General features: G+C 37.8%; 1 protein-coding gene across 6 annotated transcripts in view; it reads right to left on the bottom strand.

Moving 5' to 3' along the window:
* Window positions 1-20391, bottom strand: part of LOC135707695 (T-box protein H15-like) — a 220554-nt gene that overhangs the window by 164120 nt on the left and 36043 nt on the right. For 5 of the 6 annotated variants that reach the window (XM_065229566.1, XM_065229567.1, XM_065229569.1 and 2 more), the window contains exons 2-3: window positions 16823-17022; window positions 16544-16674 (exon numbers count right to left, since the gene is read on the bottom strand). In XM_065229566.1, the coding sequence (XP_065085638.1) occupies window positions 16544-16674; window positions 16823-17022 (331 nt within the window). The remainder of the gene's footprint in view (window positions 1-16543; window positions 16675-16822; window positions 17023-20391) is intronic. The other variant, XM_065229568.1, reaches the window with a different exon arrangement.

Here is a 20391-nt window from a genome sequence, read left to right as displayed (position 1 = left end):
GTTTGTATCCTCTTATAAACAGGAAATCCAAACTTTGCCTCACGAATAAACTTCTAATATTTAAACAAATTTTTAGACCGGCCATGCTTTACGCTGTGCCAATATGGTCTAGTTGCTGCACTACCAGGAAAAAAGCACTTCAAAGGATTCAGAACAAAATTCTGAAAATGATTTTGAAGTTGCCTCCCTGGTACAGTACAACCGAAGTACATAGAATTTCGAATGTTGAGACTTTAGCACAAATGTCCAACAAAATAATTAATAATTTCAGGCAAAAATCGTTGCGATCCTCAATTGCAACGATTAATTCCCTTTATACTTAGATAAGATTTAGTTTTAGTTTTTAGTTTTAAGATATCAATTGTTATACTGACATGCAGGTTAAAAAACCTGTTTAAAATACTGAATTGCCAAGACATGAACAATGTAAAAACACTTAGATATATATCATAACAATTAAGGCTGGTACGTTACTGCAGTAACTGGAGCACCTAGGTTAAAATGAAATGTAATTTATTTTGAATTTGGAACAAATAAAGAGTTAAAAAAAAAAAATTAATCGGCATTTGATGGTCATCATGTACAAGAACATCTCGATACATTGCAATTGCATTGCTCCAAGGTAAAGTTCGAGAGGTAGGAAACGACATTTTAAGCTGCTAGACTGACGAAAGAAAAATATCGATAATGCGATACGATCACACATTGAACCAGTGATGCCATATTTTTTTTGTCAGAAGTTTGCGAGAATTGTCTGTAAATTTCAGAAATGTCTGTAATTGGGCTGCGGGGGGATGGGAAATAAATGTCAGCAAAAGTCATGTTTTAGCAAAAAAGACCTGCTTTTAACGAATTAAACCTAATTGGAGCTGGGAATGCATCCAGTTATGCCGTATACATTAAAAGCAATTAATAAAAAGATAAATTACGATTACACGACAAATGCTCGACTCAACGTTGAGTTTAGTTCACTCATATTTTTGAAGACGTAGTTAACTCAGTAACTGAGTAAAACTTTCCGAGCTTTTACAGGAATTTGTTTTCTACACAGCAAAAAAATAATTTTGATATCACATCAAAGTGGATGCACTACAATCATGTCGAAAATTTCATGTAATTTTTATGACCACATAAATAAACAAATGCAGTAAAAGCAGCGTAATGTCAGTTCATGCATTGTATTAATGATAATTTTGTCCTTTTTAGCAAGTAATATTACACTATATTTTCGACATGATTGTAGTGCATCCACTTTGACGTGATATCAAAATTATTTTTTTGCTGTGTAATATGTGCAACATCTCGATGTACATATAAAATTAGTGCACGGTAAAAGTTTTCATGTAGTTTCAAATGAGAATGCACATAATATTTTTTCCATTAACAAAACCAATGATATCTATGTGAATTTCACATAACATTCATGTGATCACATGAGTTCTATATGATAAATCACTTAAATTTCATTTGACACATAAGGTTCATGTGATTTTCTGGTGTATTTTCCAATTATGATATCACATGAAAGTTATGTGAAAATTCTAATGAATAGTTTCCATTGGATATGTGATTTATTCTTTGAGTGTACACTTCTAGAATGAGTAAATTTTTTGTCGATTTTTGTCATATTCGAAAAGATTTATGTGGCTCAGAAAATTTTACTCAGTCTACAAGTAAACTACGTTTTCTAGAGTTCAAGTAATTTAAAATTAATTTTCAGTGGATCTTATATGCCATGTAGTGTGGAAATCCGTCAGTTACTTAGTACTGGTCCTTCTGCACGCCAGCAGGAGGGAAACGAGTACATTTTATTGAGCGATTCAACTTTTCACCACCTGAATATGGTTAAATTGACAATTCAAAGAGCAATTCATAAGCTTATTAATGCGATTCTAAACACTTCGTGCTCAAAAAGTGTGGATGAATCAGGATCAGGGTTGCTGAAACGATTAAGATAGAAAGGAACATCGAAATAAGGAGCATCAAGAAATGGAGAGTACTGCACAACGAAGCCAAGTACGATGAATTGGCGCTAAATACTAACACTGTTGTTGTTGTTGATTTTAAAAATTCATTACATTACATTACATTACATTTCATTACATTTTGCAAAATAATTACATACCTGGGAAGAAAAACTTGGCTAAATATAACACAATTTGCTGATACCAACCTTTTTGCCTTTCTCGTACACCAAGGTATGATATGACTTGAAAAACACAATTTTGTTCCAAGACCCGGAGAGACGAATGGCATATACCAATAGACTCATCTCAACGGGATCGGATTTTTTTCTGTATGTGTGTATATAAGTACGTATGAGTGTAACTCACTCAATTTTCGCAGAGATGGCTGGACCAATTTGAGTGGAACAAGTTCCAAAAAAAGTGTTTTTAGATCGCTTTTGATTTTTTTCCCCGACCGGAATTATGGTTCCGAAGATATGAATAAAAATGTGAATTCCAAATTCCACTGGGGAATTCGCAAAAGATTCGCAAAAACTCATCATGCGACACCTCAAATCAAATTAGAATTTTACTATAAGATGGTGGACATACTCAGACCCAATGATCACAAGGGCCTCTTTCAGATGTACCGGGTACCCCCGGGAAGTGAACAGATTCTGACATGCACAGATCCTTTGAAAAAGTACCTTATGGGGTTTCCTATCGGGTTCCCTTTGATTTTTCTAGATTTTTTCCACATTTTTACCACTCTTATTCAGGTACGAAACGGCGAAAATGGCTGCTTCAAATCGTATGGAAAATGTTCGTTTTGGATACAACATGGAAGCACATTGACAGGTCTATAACTACACAGAAAAAAAAAGTTGTTGAATATTACATCCAAACAGCTGCACAGAGATCATTCCGCCGGTTGTGTAATATTACGTTGTACGATGTACATCGATTTTGCAAACAAAATTACATCCATTGATGTAATATTGTATCTGCTTTTTGCTATTACATAATTATTTCATACATCAGCTTGAATTACGTTGATCGATATTACATTTTTTTTTGCTGTGTATGACCGTCTACACTGTACATAAACATCATCCTCTGATCGAATGAAACCTCAGACCATTCAAAACGAAACATCGAAATCGCTTTTTCGAACGATCCCAAGTAACATTGCAAGTTTTATAGTGGTTTTAAAGCATGTTACAAGTCTAAATAATGGTATACAGAACCCTCATGAAACCAAAATTGTTTCTTGCGATAGCTACAACCGGATGACGGTTGTTTTGAAATTAGATGATTTTTCTCTCGAATACAGGATGAATTGTTATGAGAAGGGATAGGGCCTTCAGTTGAAATGCATAATGCTCTCTGCAGAATGATGGTCATACAAATCATTCAAAACGATGATGTAAATAAGTCTATCGAACGTCATTTTTTGAGCTGACAAACGAAATGGAAGCATAGCCATCGCTATCAGAGCTGTTACGAAGATAGCTAAAGGATGAAAACAATTGTTTGGCTAATCCGTGGTGGAGGAAGTTTCCTCTACCACCGAAGAATTGTTGTATCCATAATATAATGGCTGATTATGGCTATTCAGTATGGAAATCAATCAAATTAAAAGTTCTTGCATTCACACTATTCTTAAATGTTTGTCCCCTGAGTGGCGTATGTGATAGAGTCAATTTTTTAAACGAAAATCATCCTTTTTTTTTGGATGACATGTAATATGGATGTTCATCATCTAACGACGTATTCAACCATACGAAAATTATCCGAAATTAGAATGCATATTGCTAAAGGGCTCGAGCAATGCAATAATCATTCGAAGTATTGCGGATGTTTTGGTTCAGTGTAAATATAACAGTGACAGCTCGTTCATGTGGTGGATTTGAAAACGCGCGAATTTGTAATGCATGTTGCAAAATGCATCGCCCGTGTAATTTGATTGAAGATGTAAAACAGTGTACCCAAATAAATTTTAAAATTTTCCCTTGATTACAAAAGTCTGTAAATATCTGTGAAAAAAAACTAAAGTCTGTAAATGTCTGTAACGACAAAAATGTCTGTGAAAAAAATAAAAGTCTTTAAATTCACAGACATGTCTGAATATCTGGCATCTCTGCATTGAACTCTCCCTAGCTCAATGTTCTCCCAAACTCGATGCAAATTCAGGCTGCTTCGACCAGTTTTCTCATACAATTTATCAAAATTTTCCTCCTTTACTCGATGGTCCCTTAAATACCGAGTTAGAAAAAGTTGAATGTAGATCATTTACAGGCTATTTGGCCTAATCAAAATGAATTTCCAACTATATCTTCTCCGATTAGCCTAACTGTTTGGTATTGGCAATCATTCACATTTGAACTGAAATCTGGCCATTTTGAATCATGTCAAAATTTCAAAATGGCACGTTCGTTCCTTCAATAAATCATAACGCCAAAATGTCACTTACAATAGAAATGACATCTGAAGCAATGTTGTAGCAAAAATAACGCCTTTTCAAGAAAAATTTACAGTACCGAACATAAGTATATTACATCGTGCATTTATTTTTTCGCTGCAAAAATGATCCAAGCACTGTACATTTTTCGGGTGTCTATGAAATATTCTAAAATCTTGATAGCTAGTTGATCGTAATTGGTTGAATCTGTAAAAAGTTGGAGCATTTTTTAGCAAAACGCTTTTTTTTTGGAGTAATCTATTGAAATTGAATTTTCGGCAATAAAATGAACCAAACATACTGAAATGTTCCTCATTGATAGTCAAGAGTCTTTCAATACATTGTTCTTTGATATGCTATAAGTTTCACTAAAATCCGTTTAGTACAAAACAAGTTTATCAGTTTGATTTTTAGAGCCTTCTGAAAAATTTGGCAAGGTTAACTAATTTTGTAATTTTATGAGCAAAAAGAGGGACGCACATTTTTGCCTGTGGACTTGGAGACATACTTCAAGTCCCCGCGTACATCGTACGGGTTAGGCAAAAATGTGCGTCTATCTTGAAAAACTGACGCATTAATGGCCCTTCGCTCATTTTCAACTTCTATTCAATTTTCATACTGCCGTACTCTAACGGAGCTATCCACCTACCCTCTTCTAAAGATCATTCTCTAGCTAATAAATCATCACACTAAAGCTTCATGTTAGCATTTCCAACCAACTCTAATTTTGTCTGTTTTGGGTTTTCACTTCACAGATCAGGGTGGTGGCCAGGGTGGCCAGTGAATTTTCATTTTAAAATTCCCGCTTCAAATCTAAAAATATTCCCGGTTTTTTTTATTTTAATTTAGTAAAACTATAAATTGCAATATCACGTTATTTTCGAGGTACTTAGATCAATTTAAATAACTTTGTTTAAACTCGAGTCCTCTAATGATTGTAAAGCGCCATAATATACAAAGTACCATAGTCATGGATTGTTTGAGGTCCCATAGCCGATCGCTATCGGGCTGAATGGGTCATTATACCAAATTTTAGAGGGAGAGATTAAATTAATTAATTGATTAAAAAATCTTGAACTTGATGCGGAGCAAGAATTTTTTAAGTCACGATACTTACTTCACCGTTTTAAAAATTCATGTAAATTTCTGCGAAATACAGCGCACATAAAATTAACGCTAGATTTGGCATAAATTTACACGATATTTGGAGTAAATTCAAGCGCAATATCGCTGAAATTAGCAATATTTCATGCAAGCTTGTAAACGATTTCGTTGTTTATGGCAACTGTAGCTTAAAATTAAACGAGGGGAAATTTTAGGCGATAGTTAAAATTCAGATTTTTCTTTTCTGTGTACTATAAATCTTAAGAACAAATTAAATCTTAAAAGCAGTTTTAATTTCTATTCTATTCCCTGACATAGAACATTTTTCAAGATTCCAAAATACAGTTTCTGGAAAAGTCTTGGTGTAGTCTTAGAATAATGTTCAAAGATCCAATGTTCAATTTCTGAGAAGAACTCGACCAAAAATTCAATGGAGCTCTACCAAGAATTCTAAATTAATTCTAAGATTAAGTCTTGACGAATTCTTAGAAGAATTACAAAGGAGTTGTGGGGAGAACTTCAAGGAGAATTCCAAGGTGATTCTGAAGAGAATTGTATGCGGATTGTGAGGAGAATAGCAGGTGAATTTTATGGAAAATTTAAAAAGAAATGTGAACATAATTTAAAGGGTTTTCTGATAATAATTTCAAAGAAATACTAAGGAAGATTCACAGGAGAACTTTAAGCAAGCTGCGATAAAAAATCCGAAGGAGTCGTGTTCTGAGGTAAATAGAGAATAATGATAAAGTTTCAGCACAGCATTCCAAGGATTTCTGAGGAGAGTTTTGCGAATGGTCAAATAATTTCGAAGGTTTAAAATAACGCGTGTGCAATAAAAAATTAGAATGATTTCAGTGCTGTCCAGCGCTCTTGTGAGAGCATCGCGACTAAGTTACGCCGTACGGCTGACCAGGCCCCTTCTCTAATATTCATTGACGTTTTTTTTGGAAGAATAAACATTATGTTTTTAATAAAAAATACTGACTTAGTTGAAAAAAAAAAAATTTATTAGCTATATGACTGAAAAATACTCATTTTTGATTAAACACCCGTTAATTAAAAGCTGAACACACCATTTTTGAGCTGAAGAAACAAATGTTTGCTTGATTAAGCTCAAGCTGTTATTCACGTTTTAATTTTTGTTGGAATATGTTAATGTTTATTTTTTTCCAGTTCTCCTGTCGAATTCCCGGCTTTTCCCAGGGTTTCCCGGCATCTTTTCAAATTCCCGGTTATTTCCCGGTTTTCACGGTCACCCTGCCGTTTTTGAAATAATTTGAAACCTCTCGTGTAGACAATCTAGACCAACCTCTCCCCCTAACATGTCTACGTGGTTTATGAACAACCCATAATGCGCATAGACATTCTGAGTTAGTTTGGACATATTTCGTTACTACATATACTGTTCCCGTCGAGTTTTTTGTTCATTGCAGTCACTTTAACACTCTTGGGTCATTTGTGACTTTTTTTCTTTAATTTGTTGTCCGCTGATCTTGTCTTCCATACTGAGTACCAACGCTACTGACGCCATGGAGGCAGCTCCCACACCTGGACCCTACCTATGGACCCATCAACTAACGGACCGGGAAACCAACGGCTTTACTTCCCCGACGGAAGGCGTGATCATAGATTTTATACCTCATGATCGAAGCCAGACCATTTGTGGTGGAAGGCAATCACGCTTACCACTACACCACCGGCGCCGCTTTCATTTGTGACTTGTCCGGGAATTGAGATTTGAACTCGTTACTTGGCGTGGTGGAGGTTGATGTAGTAGATCATTACATATGAACTCCAGAACAATTTGGAGAAACATCTAGTATGCAAAACAATGGAACCAAGGTTGCAAAGACTCATTTCAACTAAAATAATGTTTTTCGGAATAATAAAACCAAAAGATGGTATGATGGCATGTTTTACTTGTAACTTACAAGAAGAGATTACAAAGTATGCGTTGGAAACATAAAACCTGTAAATTTCGCTTTCAATGAGTCACAATCAGCGATTTGCTGATCGCTGAGTGAGTGAGTGAGTGAGTGAGTGAGTTTGTGAAAAATCGCTGATTGTGACTCTCATGAAGTAAAATAAACAGGTTTAATATGTCAAACACATTCTTTGCAACCTCTTCTTGTATCCTACCAATTCAAAATTTGATCATGGCATCTAATTATTTCATAATTTAGAAAAACATTGTTTTAGCTGAAATGAGTCTTTGCAACCTTGAATGGAACATGTATGATGCACGTAAACACCATGAATCTGCATGGACATATTTTTAAACTACAGAAAATATCCAAGTCTTAATTGATCTAATATAATAAATACTCCAGGACGATTTGGATAATCAAGATCAGGCCTGCCCAACGTTTTTAAACCGCGGGCGAAATGTTAGAATTGATGCCATTCAATTAGGCATATGGATGCTAGTTGTGTGTGAGTTCTATTTCAAATTTGTTCTCGTGCAGTGTCTACGTAACACCGGCTGTGTGTACATTCCTGGAGACCAAGCGCTCTGAATAAAAACCTGAATCATCGAGACTGGGACGAATCCATTCACACGATTGCAATGGCAATTAGAAACAGCGTCCACGACAGTACTGGATATACGCCGTATTTCGTTAACTTCGGTCGTAACATGATAAGCCACGGACACGAGTATGAACATGTCAGAGATTTAGGAGACGGAAAGAAATATCATCCATCGGAGATGAGTGAAAATATGCGGAAGTTGTTTGAAATTGTTCGGCAGAATTTCCAAAAAGCATACGAGAAATACTCCCGGTCGTATAATCTACGAGCTAACACCCGTCACCAGTTTCAAGAAGGTGACGTAGTAAAGATTATGTTGGGAAGTTTGGTACAAAATTTTCTCAAGCGCGAATTCGAACTAGGAACAAATAGATACGCTTTAGAAGATCTGGATGGTCGCCGAATATCAGGAACTTTTCATGGCTTCTTTCTCAAGAGAGCATAAGTCACATCCAGATCATAAAACCTTAGGAATCAAAACTCAGCTATGACGGCACTACGTACATCGGATAGTTCATAAACAAGAGGTCAATCGAATCAAACACACAACTGTGGTGCACCGGTAAAGTCACGATTCGAAAAGTCCAATGGTTTCCTCGGTCGTTGACATCATCAGATGTTTAATCACTTGAAGGATCCAGCTATGACTGTACTATTACACCGAGTAGTAAATAAACCAAATCCAGTCCTAAACCAAAACACATCTATGGTGCAACGATTCGAGACGTCGTAAAGTTTCCTCGGTCGTTCATCATCTGACTTAAACTCCAGGACGATTTAGAGAACCTGTAACTATATCAGATAATGGATCGCGAATGATGCGTATTGGGTATATTAATCAGCTTGGACATATTGCGTTACTACAGGTACTGTCCCAGTCTTGGTTGTTCTAGTAGATCAGTTGATGTGAACTCCAGGATGATATGGAGAGCTAGCAACATCTCAAATATATACACGTATATGTACTTTAAATTTAGGTTTACTTTAGGCAAAGCTTGAAACACATGTTTTATTATCTTTGTAATATCAACACATTTTTATTAACCGGAAAATTTCTACTAAACGCTAGTTTTAGATCACGTTGTTTCGACACGCAGGACTTACTTCTAGTAGCATTTATTACCATTATTTATTTATAACTATTGATTTTGTTGTCCAATAATCTAAATCATTTCAAATTGTTGTCCAATCAACTAAATCATTTCTACACATTGCCATATTATGCCATATTGATAACAAAAAGAAATATGTGTGTCACGTCCTCTGGAATGGGTCAATTGTTTTTCCACTGTGAAACTAGTTTAGTTTAGTTAACATTCCTTTCAGCCGTAATACTGTGAAACTAACAGGCAGTATTTAAATGTCAACATCAAATTACGAAACATATTATCAGACAAACATTGTAGTATCATACACGCTATCTTCGTCGCAAAATATGCTCAACACAACAACGGTTGCCTTTGATGATAGACATTGAATTGCATATTTCTGCTATCAAAAAATTCTCAATGTTACCTAATCATTTCCATTATAATTTTCTGCAACGATTATCGATGCGATAAAAAAAAACGCAATTATAAGGCAGTTGGGTGCCGAAAACTACACTCTGAGGTCTTTCCGAACATAACTAATCTTCTTCCCAAGCGAAAGTCAAGGTTCAACGTAATTCCTCGTCGTGTGCCACCACTGCATCGACCGGACCTCCCAGCGCTTTGACCCTGAAGTCACTGCGTTCTCTTTTTTTTTTTCAACTGTCACAAAACTTACCCAAGAAACACACATTTACCATAATAAAATGCTGCATCTTGATTGTGTCTGACAGCAGACACATACAAGTAACCACAACTGTTCGGTGACAGATATGGTGCTAGGGTAAGGAATGGCGAATTTTGAGCATCAACTTTTATGTCGAACCGATGCGGGTTAAATAATTTGATCTTCATGATTTGTATATGATTTTGTGAGAAATTGAACAAACGCTTTTACTTATTTTATCACCTCTTGAATTCTCAACAATTTTTTGTCAAACATAATTACGATACAATCTACACTTTTCAAGCCATTATATTTATAAACACATATAAGGGGGCATTCAAAAAATTCGTCAAAATAGTTTAAAAAAAATTGAAATTATAACAAATAACATAAATGACATAGAAAACGTCAGAAATTACTTAGAATCGCTTAAATAATTTAAAATTGACAACAAGAGCTTAACGAGTCCAAAAATGGCCTAGGTAATGCTGTAATAGCCTAGGACCGCCAACATTGGATCAAAACCGCCAATTGATACCAAAACCAGGAAAATGACTTTGAACACCGCAAAAAAGCCATAAAATATCCAAAATGATCCACATTCTTAAAACAAGTTTGTGCAATAGTAAAAAATATGGCATAGAAATGCATAAGCATTGCAAGATATTTAATGGAATTATTGCAAAAAAACTTAACCCACTCTAAGAGATGTTCAAGGAGGGTTCAGTTTTACGTAATTTAAAGAAAAATTAAATGTTTTCTATCAACTTGGTTGAAAATATGATTTAATTTTCAGCAACTGATTTACTTATTAGAAATTTTTCATCACTGTGCTGATTACATGATTTTAAATTCAACACAATTTAACATTGCATGTTATAATTTTAATTGATCTGGCCCCTGGCAGAGTGAAAGCAGGTGACCGAGCTGACAGAATATTTGATGAATAATTATTATTTCCTTTTCACTTGGCCAAGGGCCTAAGATTTCACTTGGCCAGGGGCCTAAGATTGAGAAAGGCTGGTCTACGTAGCTTTTTTTACCTCTGTTCGGGACATAACACCACTGTGACCAGTACTTTGATCTATTGTAGTATATTCCGTGTCGTTAGTTTAGTGCATGTCATATTGCTCCATCGCTATTGAGAAAAGATAAAGTATTCGGTTTTGATACAGTTGTCATTCTTGCCTTCATCACAAGGAATCGATTCTAATTGAAAGGACTCGCTATTTATACCCTTCGAAGAGTGAGAGCACCCTCCACAGGCGCTTTGTCAGTCAAAATTGAATTCCTTGACAACAAAATCAAGCAATGACACCGATAATTGACCATGCTTCAGAACCCTAGTCAAAATCACTTCAAACTATGGAACAAAGAATAGAAGATTAGGAATCACACTGAAGACTTACTCATTTTTTCTTGTTTCAAGATCATCCTTGGTCCAGGAAACCCTGGGACTTATCACTATTTACAAGGTATAAAAATTAACAAGGACTCAAATGTGTTTGATTACTAAAAAAAACCTGTTCCCCTAGTTTGAAGTAGTCAAGACTAGGAATCGGTGGTGGATCTTACATCCCGTAACGAAACCACGAAAAGTTGATCTACCTAGGTTACAGGCCACCGTAGTTTATGGACAACCCCTTTCAGCCCAGCATGATCAGGGATGGAAAATCATTTGCATTCATTACGTGCATTCATTTACATTCATTTGCCTCAAACTTTTTTCATCAACAGAATACCGTTAAACGTATGAAGCTTTTGTAGCTTTTAAAATTAACTACAACTTATGTTACTAATTTAAATCTGAATCCTTATGCATGATGAAATAGAGCTGGCCAAACATGTTATTGTTTTTCAGTGAATGCAATTTACATTCACTGAAAAACAATGGTGGGTGTTTATCGCTCTGATTCATCATGCATAAGAGATACAGATTTGAGTTGTTTACAAAAGATGTAGCTAATAAAAAAAACCAACAAAAGCTTCAAAAACTATTTTACGGAATTCTGCTGATGAAAAAAATTAGAGGCAAATGAATGTAAATGAATGCATGAAATGAATGTAAATGATGTTCCATCCCTGAGCATGATATTCATTGTTCATCAATTGTCTGGTTAAGGATGTAATGTAACGCGTAAATAATCCTGAAAAAAAAACAGGCGCATTTTTTTTTAACTTGATTCAACCGAACCCACTCATATCGCCAGAAACTGAACTGGTATACCTCATCATCAACGGCAGCACAATAGTCTCGTTCAACATTTCAATTAGCATAATGTCAACGCTTCCTCATCCGCATTCTGAAACCGGAAACCACTCGCAACCTCGTCAACATCTTTCAGTAAAATAATCTTAATTAATTAAATCAAGATAGATCCCTGCCCGTCGCCGTCACCGGCGATGTGCACGCCACGAGAATGGCCCATAAATCCTCGCCGCACAGTTCGGTAAGCAAATACCTCTTGGCACAATCCCACCGTAAAAATCAGCTGGATTAGATCATAAAATTCGATATTGATCCCGGGCTCGAGTCTGGAAATTTTGCTGAAGGAAAGAGAAAAAAAACAAAAGCAATCCTAATCGCAACGAACGCGCGACAATCGCGCTGAATGGATCTAATTTATGGTCGTCTGAGCCCATACGTGAAGTCTCCGTGGGCCGAGAATGATTGGAATTTAATTGCGAGAAGAAGCCAATAATAATTTACCTTATTCGAAGAACCGCTCGCCGTTCCCTGCACCACCCGGTGGCGCTTTCCTGGTACCACACCGGGCCGGGGTCGGACGGATGATTGACAGATTAGCATTCACATGTAGCGTAAAAGAATGGAAGCATAATAGCCTTGTGATGGTAGCAACTGCCAGGTTGTGAAAACTGCTTTACGCGCACATTTACGGGGAAATTGAAATGGTTCTGGGCTCTCGGCCGGCCAGCTGACGAGGGGTGCCATTTTTCTCACCTTTCTAATGTTTCACCTTAGCTTTCCTTTAAGTTCCGGGAAGAACCTACAAGCATTCCAGGAGAACAACAACAATTGGTTCGGTTCTCACATCTAACCTCAAATTAAGCACTTATCGATTTGACACTTTGACTTATTCAATTTAATTCAATTTTCAGTTCGCCGCCGCCGCCATCGCTGCGAGGCTGAGCGGAACTATGGAGAGAAGGGAAGGGAGGGTAAAATGGATTTTCGTTTTTTTTTTCGGTGGTGATTGTTTTGCGGCGGTAAACAATCGTGTTCGGGGCATTTAATGAAGACGATTGAGTTAGGATGGAAGGAGCTGCCGGAAAATGGGTGCTTCTTTGCGGTGGTGGAGCGGTGGGCCTTAAGTGCGATTTGGGTGAACGGACCCCGTCCCAGCGCTACAGACAGAGGCTGTCTCATAGCTGTCAGCTTCGTTTCACACAGTTCTGTTGTGGTTTGCCGTTTTGACAGTCGGCGTAATTGAAAAAACATCGTCTTGGGTGGGCTGCATACGGTTCGAATGATGGTTTTCGGATTGGATTTAGGTACCCGTAGCAAACGCTGCATGCAAATTCTGGAGGTACATTATCAACTGCATATTGCTGCATTGGAGTGATATTTACACTTCTGGAAATAAGGATTGTGCACTGCTTCTTTGGGGATTTAAAACTTGAAGAATTCAAACAGTTAACCGCAACAATATAGCCAGCCAATTCCACCCACCATGGTCCCTCACACAACATTTTCAATCAAGTTCCTTTCATGACCAATCTCCAAGCCCCACTTACAGGAAGGCACAAATTAATCGCTATTTCATACTTCATAATCGAAACCTCGGTCGTCGGTGCATACGACCAAGTGGCGCTATTAGCGGTCAAACTCCATAGAAAAGAAAGAGTTGGCCAATTGAATCCCACCCATACCCTCCAGCAGCCCCACCCCATTTCCACCCATTGAGAGGCGTTTGATTGAAAACATAATTCCATAAGAAGCCGCTTCTCCTCGAACAACCGCCGAGAAGCAGAAAACCAACAACAGCGTCTCACCGAATCGATCGATCGTTAATTGTTCGGTGATCACTAAACACCCTTCTTCGCATAAAGCGAATGCCACTACCACCACCTTCATTGCTGCTGATCGCTGCTGATCCCGATGACAGCTACGGTATTCAATAATAGCTGCTGCCCAGCCCGATGATTTCAACCTCGCGGAATAATGATCGACATCGATCCTCGAGAGACAGCGAGACGAACAGTGTGATGGCTCAATTTTTGCGCTGAGTCACGTGGGAAGCTGCTAGCCCAGACCGATGTCACAAGGGACCTCCGTGAAGGCTTCTTCGGCGCATTGTGCGGGAATCCAGTAGGGTACCAACCTCCGTAATTTAACGAAAATTATACACTGACTAATGTCTTCTAATTTATAATCCCCCGGGTAATAGTTGTATTTTGTCTAGATCTGTGTGTTCTCATTATCTGGTCCTTCTTTCTCATCCGCCTAGCGCTGCGGTAATTTATGAACCCGAACAGCGAACGAAGCGGAGAAAGTGAGAAGAAGTTTGATAAATTTCACCCTTGCCCGTAATCCCTTTCCTATTTAATGCGACGCTGCGCTAAATTGTTCGGTTCGGTCCCCTCTCATCCTGGTGTCCGGACTCGATAAGGATCAATATTCCTTTAAATACGACGACACGAGCTGTTGAATCTAGCGCGAACAAGGAGGAGACACCAGTGCTGTTGTCGTAAAATTTGAGCCAAGTAGTCACACATTTTTTTTTTTTTTTTTTTTCATTTGGCGCCAAGATCAGAATGGCGTTTGTTTTCATTCATTGAATCAAGAAGTCAAAAACAAGAGCTCCTGGGAACCTTTAAGGAAAAATGCAAGGGCAATAATTTCAAGAAATTAGTGGAAAAAATTGGAGGGGTTGGCATAGTTGACGTAGACTACGTTGAGATGTTTAGTGAACTTCTGGAGCATTTTTCTTGATATTGATTAAAAATACAGTAGAAGTAACTTATTTCCTCAATTTACTCCATTTCCTCTCCTTGACAGGTCAATTTCCTCACCCTTAGTTATTTTTCTGACTTTTCTGGACTTTCCGTTAAGGATATTTCCGCATATGAAACACTTGTGTTTAATCATCCGTAATAAAATATATTCACCGTGCACACTTCAATGCCCGTCGCATCTCCTTGGAACATTTGTTATGGATAACACGTTTAACCAAAAGCTTGACCGCAGTGGGATATCTGTGATGGGAAATCATTCACAAGCACGTATTGCACATCCCAGCTCAAATAACATTGCAAGTTTTATTGAGGTTTTAATGCACTCTACAAGTCGAAATCATGGTCTACAGTGCCCTCATAAAATCCAAATTGTTACTTGTGAGGTAACCAATAAGCCCGCAATTTGGATTGATTTTGTTATATAAAGCTAACATACGACTAATACAGAATTTCGGATTATTACTAATCAGGCTTGTTGGTTACTTGGGATTGCCTCCTCACTGTCTTTCCATCAGCATAACCGAAAATTTGATATTCAGAGTTGTGCTTTCACAAAATTAGTCCAATATTTAATCATAATTTGCCACTTCAAGCAATCAAAAATTCGTCCATCCAAGCAGGATCATAATTCTTAATGTTCATTGGATAACGTCAACATTTATCCGCCTCTTAAGCACATAATGAGGAACTAGGGCTACAAGTATTCAGAAATATGTTTTTGCCATTCTTGCATTTACTCAAAGTATGCTCAAATCCATTTTCAGAGGTTTCATTTTTGTTGGATCGAACTAAAAACAGCACCATGCGCAACCAAACGGTACTCGATTATGACGACTTGGTTTGGGAGAACGTTTATTTCATTGAAACAGTGATAAAATTATCACTTTTTATATGTACATTTTCAACCATTTGTTTTTTGAGAAAATTGGAAAAACGTTATATTATTAGATATTTCCTATCGATTGGTGTATTTGGATTTTAATTTCATCAATAAATGACAAAGCTACAAGCGTTCAAAACCTTACACCTTTTCGTGACGGTCATAATTTTCGATTTTCGATTTACCCCCAGTACCTTCCCGTAAGACTTAGTCTACGTCAAAAATATGTGTTATACATTGGTTTTAGTGCGTACTGCGAACTCAGCGGATTTAATTTTTCAAGTGAGCTAGAAAACATCTTGAAAATCTTCCGAAGTTTCAAATTGTTTTGCTGAAACAGCTCACGAAATTGTATATACATGCTGTCAAATGAACTCTTGGCTCCTCCTCCTCTGCTCCAGAAATAACGTATACATGGTGATGGTAGTGCACCTGCCCAAAAAGCTCACATGACTCTTATAATGTTTGATTACATTCTTATTTCATCGGAGACGAGCCAGCCAACGGCTGAAAGTCTCCTTAATAAAGATATAAAAAAAAAAAAAAAAAAAAAAAATCTTACTTCAGCAACCCAGTTCTGGCATTATTAACATCAAATAAAAACACTTTTTCGAGCATCACGCTCGATGATTTACATTATCCGCTTACTAAGGTTGATGTTTCGACAGTTTCATAATTATAATTCTTAATTTGTTTTCAGTAGGTGGCAACACCTTTACTTGTGGTTCAAACAGTAACTACCTACGTGACTTCTGAGCTCTTTTGAATGTTTGGCTCCCGTAGGACAGTTTGACTCGGCTCCCAGATGACAAGCATTTTGAGTTAGTTCGCAGTACTCAGGTGCATAGTAGTCAATGACCAACCACAATCACAGCAAAGAAAGACACTTACCGTCCCGTTTTGGTGATGATCATTTCGGTGCCGAGTTCGTTGAATTTGTCCCACAGCTCCTTGGTTTCCAGGTGACACTGAACCGGCCGGAGGTCGTCCGAATTGCACGAACCGACGATGGTTGGTCGTTTCTGAAAAAGGGAAAAGAGAAAGCTATTAGTATTAAGCAAACCCTCCTCAGTTGATCATACAAAAATCAAGTTCCAATAATAAGAGCTCAACGAAAATACATCCATAAAACGTAACGTAACATCTAAGCAAATGTCTTAAGCCTCTTACTTTCTTAGCACTTACCGAAGCCGGTTCCGGTGTGAGCCGCTCCTCGTCCGACACACTGTTGGGCGTTGCCGTCGCTCTGGAATGTGTCCGTCGACCGTCCTGACCGGACCGGGAAGCTTCCTCCGAATCGGAGCACTCTTCCACATCGACATCCACTTCATCGTCAACTTCCGAAAGCCGATCTACCGAACTTGGAGGTCCTGCAAATACACACAAAAATAGGGTCAACGGTTAAAAAAAAAAACAAAATGGCCTCCACTTAGGTGATACCGCTTATCTACTCGACAATTTGTACGCTTATCTTCTACCCGGGTGCACCCCAGCTCGAAAACAACGGCAATTAATTATTCCAGAGCAGCGCGCCGCGGCCGCGGCCAGCGCCATTACCGCATGTTTAATAAATCAAACAACAACGCATATAAATTTATTCCCATTTACCAATGCTTTAGCGAAGGAATCAGCGAACGAGTTGAGCCCGAGGAATTAATTAAATTAACATGTAAATTAGGCGTGAAACAATTAAAATGTATTGTGCGAGAGCAGCAAAGAGAAGCATTTTTATAACGCTCAAACAACATCGAAGAGGCTCTTCGCCGTTTCGTGCACTGCCAGTGCCGAAACGCGCAACCTCGAAACGTCAAACTAAATTAAGGTTATGTAAACATCGTTAACACGCTCCAGTCCGACCCGCAAACTGACCATATGCGCGCGCGAGCCTTCGATCCAGCCGGAGAAGAAAAACCAACAACAACTCGATCCAGCTGATGGCTTTTCCTCCTCCTGTGAGCTGCCGAGAAAATTAGACTGCTGTGAGTGCGGTTTTCGGGTTTCTACCCCGAAAAATTGAGGTTAATCAAATCCACCATCTGGCGGCTGGCTCAGCCAGTGTGGTTGGTTGGTGCTAAAACTTTCCTCCGCTTTCGAGGATCGGTCCAAGAGTGAGAGCTAATTTGAATATAAAAAATAAAACCACCATCAGCGCGAGTTCCACTCGCACCAACCGAGGAGCGAATGTTCTAATGTCCCTGCGAGTAATTATAGAGTACCTTCCGGGAGTTGCTGGCAACCGGGATGGCACAGATGGGCTGCTGCTGCTGTTGCTGTAGCTGGAATATAGCTTGGACAGACGGGCGCCCGAGAGCTATCCTGATGGATTGCACCTCATCAGGAAGTGTGGAGCTGGCCTAATGGCGAAATAATTGAGGATCTGCTTTAGTCTAAATCGATTTGGACAGAGTTGTCAGCAGCAGCAGCAGCAGGAGCAGGAACAACTGGGTGATGTTTCGGAACACCGGCGAAGCATTTCTGTAGCATTTCTGCTGATATAACAATTTCGTGGCAAAGAGAAATGGGGTAGCTAAAGTCTACTTTACATTATTATTTTTAACAATATTTCCATCGGAAAAGCATATAATCTTTATATGAATTGCTATTTTATAAGTGTAAGGATAATGTGGTTAATTTTTTTAATGCTGTCGATTTTTAAAATGCCATGATTTTCATTGTTGTGAACTATGATTTTTTTTATTGATTTTATGGTAACCGACTAAAATGTCCAGTGACAGTAAATCAGGGTGGCAAGTGAATTTGCATTTTGAAATTCCTGGTTTTTTCCTGGTTTTCCTGGTCAATGATTTAAAAACCATGTAGGGAAAAAAAGTTGGCTTCGGCAATACCTTAACCTATTATCGTCAGGGGGGTAAACAACGTCCTTGAGAGCTCAATTTTGGCAGGTGGATACATTGTGTTTCAGAGCAACTATTGGCCAAATTTGAGTGCTCTAGGACTTTGTTTACCCCCTGACGATAATAGGTTAAGGTATTGCCGAAGCCAACTTTTCCCCTATTTAAAAAACAATTTTTAATAAAAAAAAATAAGTGAATCCTTGTACCATCATTCTTCGCGTAATGCGGAATTTCACAAACCAAAATAGGTATTAAGGTTCTTGTGAATGCCCGTGAAATCTTTATCTGATTGTTTGCTGTAAAGAAGCTAGTAGGGATCCGCGCTACTTCGTCGTATCATGACGCCTATTTCCGTTCTAGCAAAGCGTTTTCACTTATGTTTTTGCAAAAACATCTTTGCTTACATGATTAATAACGATTGACACTGAAACATTTGCGATAACCCGTAAAATGAGCGATTTTAGGAGTGTATGATGAAGAAAAACTGAGATACGACGGACTAGCGTGGAGCCCTATCTAATGTCTGAAATTTAGAGATTTCTGTTTTTTGAAACTGCGATTTTTTAACTTTATTATTGAGATTTTTAGCCAACGGGCAGTTTATCTCAAGGTGAAATTGCGAAGTGTGATATGAATGAGGACTCTTTAAACAAACCTTTGCTTCTAACAATTTTACGGATTTCCAGTTTGTTTAAATTTTCCGCAAATTGTCAACGATTAAGGATCTTATTTAGCTGAATTTTGATTACAACATGATTTCAAAATCATATAATTAAAAGATTTCATAAACAACGCTGGTTTAATAACTCTTATTATTAAAAAGACTGACTGCTGAAGTTCATAGAAACCCCTTAAAGTTCGTAGAACTTCCCTGAAGCGTTAAGGTCTTTTCTCAAGGGTTCATTGAAGTTTGTATTGCCTGAAGTTCATGGGACTTCCCCGAAGTTCGAAGGACTTTTTTAAAGACCTTAGGACTTCCCTGAAGTTCGGAGTTTTTTTTAAATTCATAGGAATTTCTTAAATATCGTAGAAGTACCACGAAGTTCGTAGAAATTCTCAAAAGTTCCTAAGACTTCCTTGATGTTCGAAAAACTTTCTCGAAGATCTGAGGACTTCCCTGAAGCTTGAAGGACTTAACTGAACATATGAGGACCCGAGGGGGGCGACACATCTAAATCTCAAGTTTAGATGCTCAACAAATCTCACACTAGCGAAGCAATCTTCGAACAATCTTCTTTCATTTGTCGCATCTACTTGCATCGCTCATCAATTTTTTGCAGGAAATCTTCAGAATCGTCTTTCTATCTACTCAGCGTGCGCGCAGCTAGCCACAGCAAAACACAATCTTTTTTGCATCGTAGATAGAGTCGTCCCCCTCGTAAGGACCCTAAGTTTGTGGGTCTTTCCATAATTTCTTGGAAATTCCCTGAAGTTTGGAGAGCTCCCATGAATTTCGTAGGACTACCTGTAGTTCAATCGACTTCTCGGAAGTTCTAGGAACTATTTTGAGCTTGGAGAACTATGTTAAGTTCAGAGGACTTCCCAAGAGTATTGAAGACTTCTCTGCAGCTCAGAAAAAATCCATAAGTGTCATAGGATTATCCTTCAGTTTTAAGCAATGCCTAAATGTCGTAGAAGTTACAATAAATCTGTAGAAAATTCTGTAAAATTCGTAGTTATTCCCCAAAAATTAAAGGACTTCTTTGAAGTTCGTAAGACTTCTCTGATATTTGTAAAACTTTTCTGAAGGTTCAGAGAGATTTCCTGACTGTCGTAGGTCATCACAGTTGTTCACAGGATTTTCCTGAAACTTGTAAGACTTTCTCGAATTTTGTAGAACTTGCATGAAGTTCAAAGGCCTTATCTGAAGTTTTTAGAAATAGA

The sequence above is a fragment of the Ochlerotatus camptorhynchus genome, unplaced genomic scaffold (assembly GCF_037179485.1).
Source record: "Ochlerotatus camptorhynchus isolate MF236.1 unplaced genomic scaffold, CSIRO-AGI_Acam_v1.1 ptg000316l, whole genome shotgun sequence".
In the NCBI taxonomy this organism is placed as follows: domain Eukaryota; kingdom Metazoa; phylum Arthropoda; class Insecta; order Diptera; family Culicidae; genus Ochlerotatus; species Ochlerotatus camptorhynchus.
This window is presented reverse-complemented; position numbering and strand designations above follow the sequence as displayed.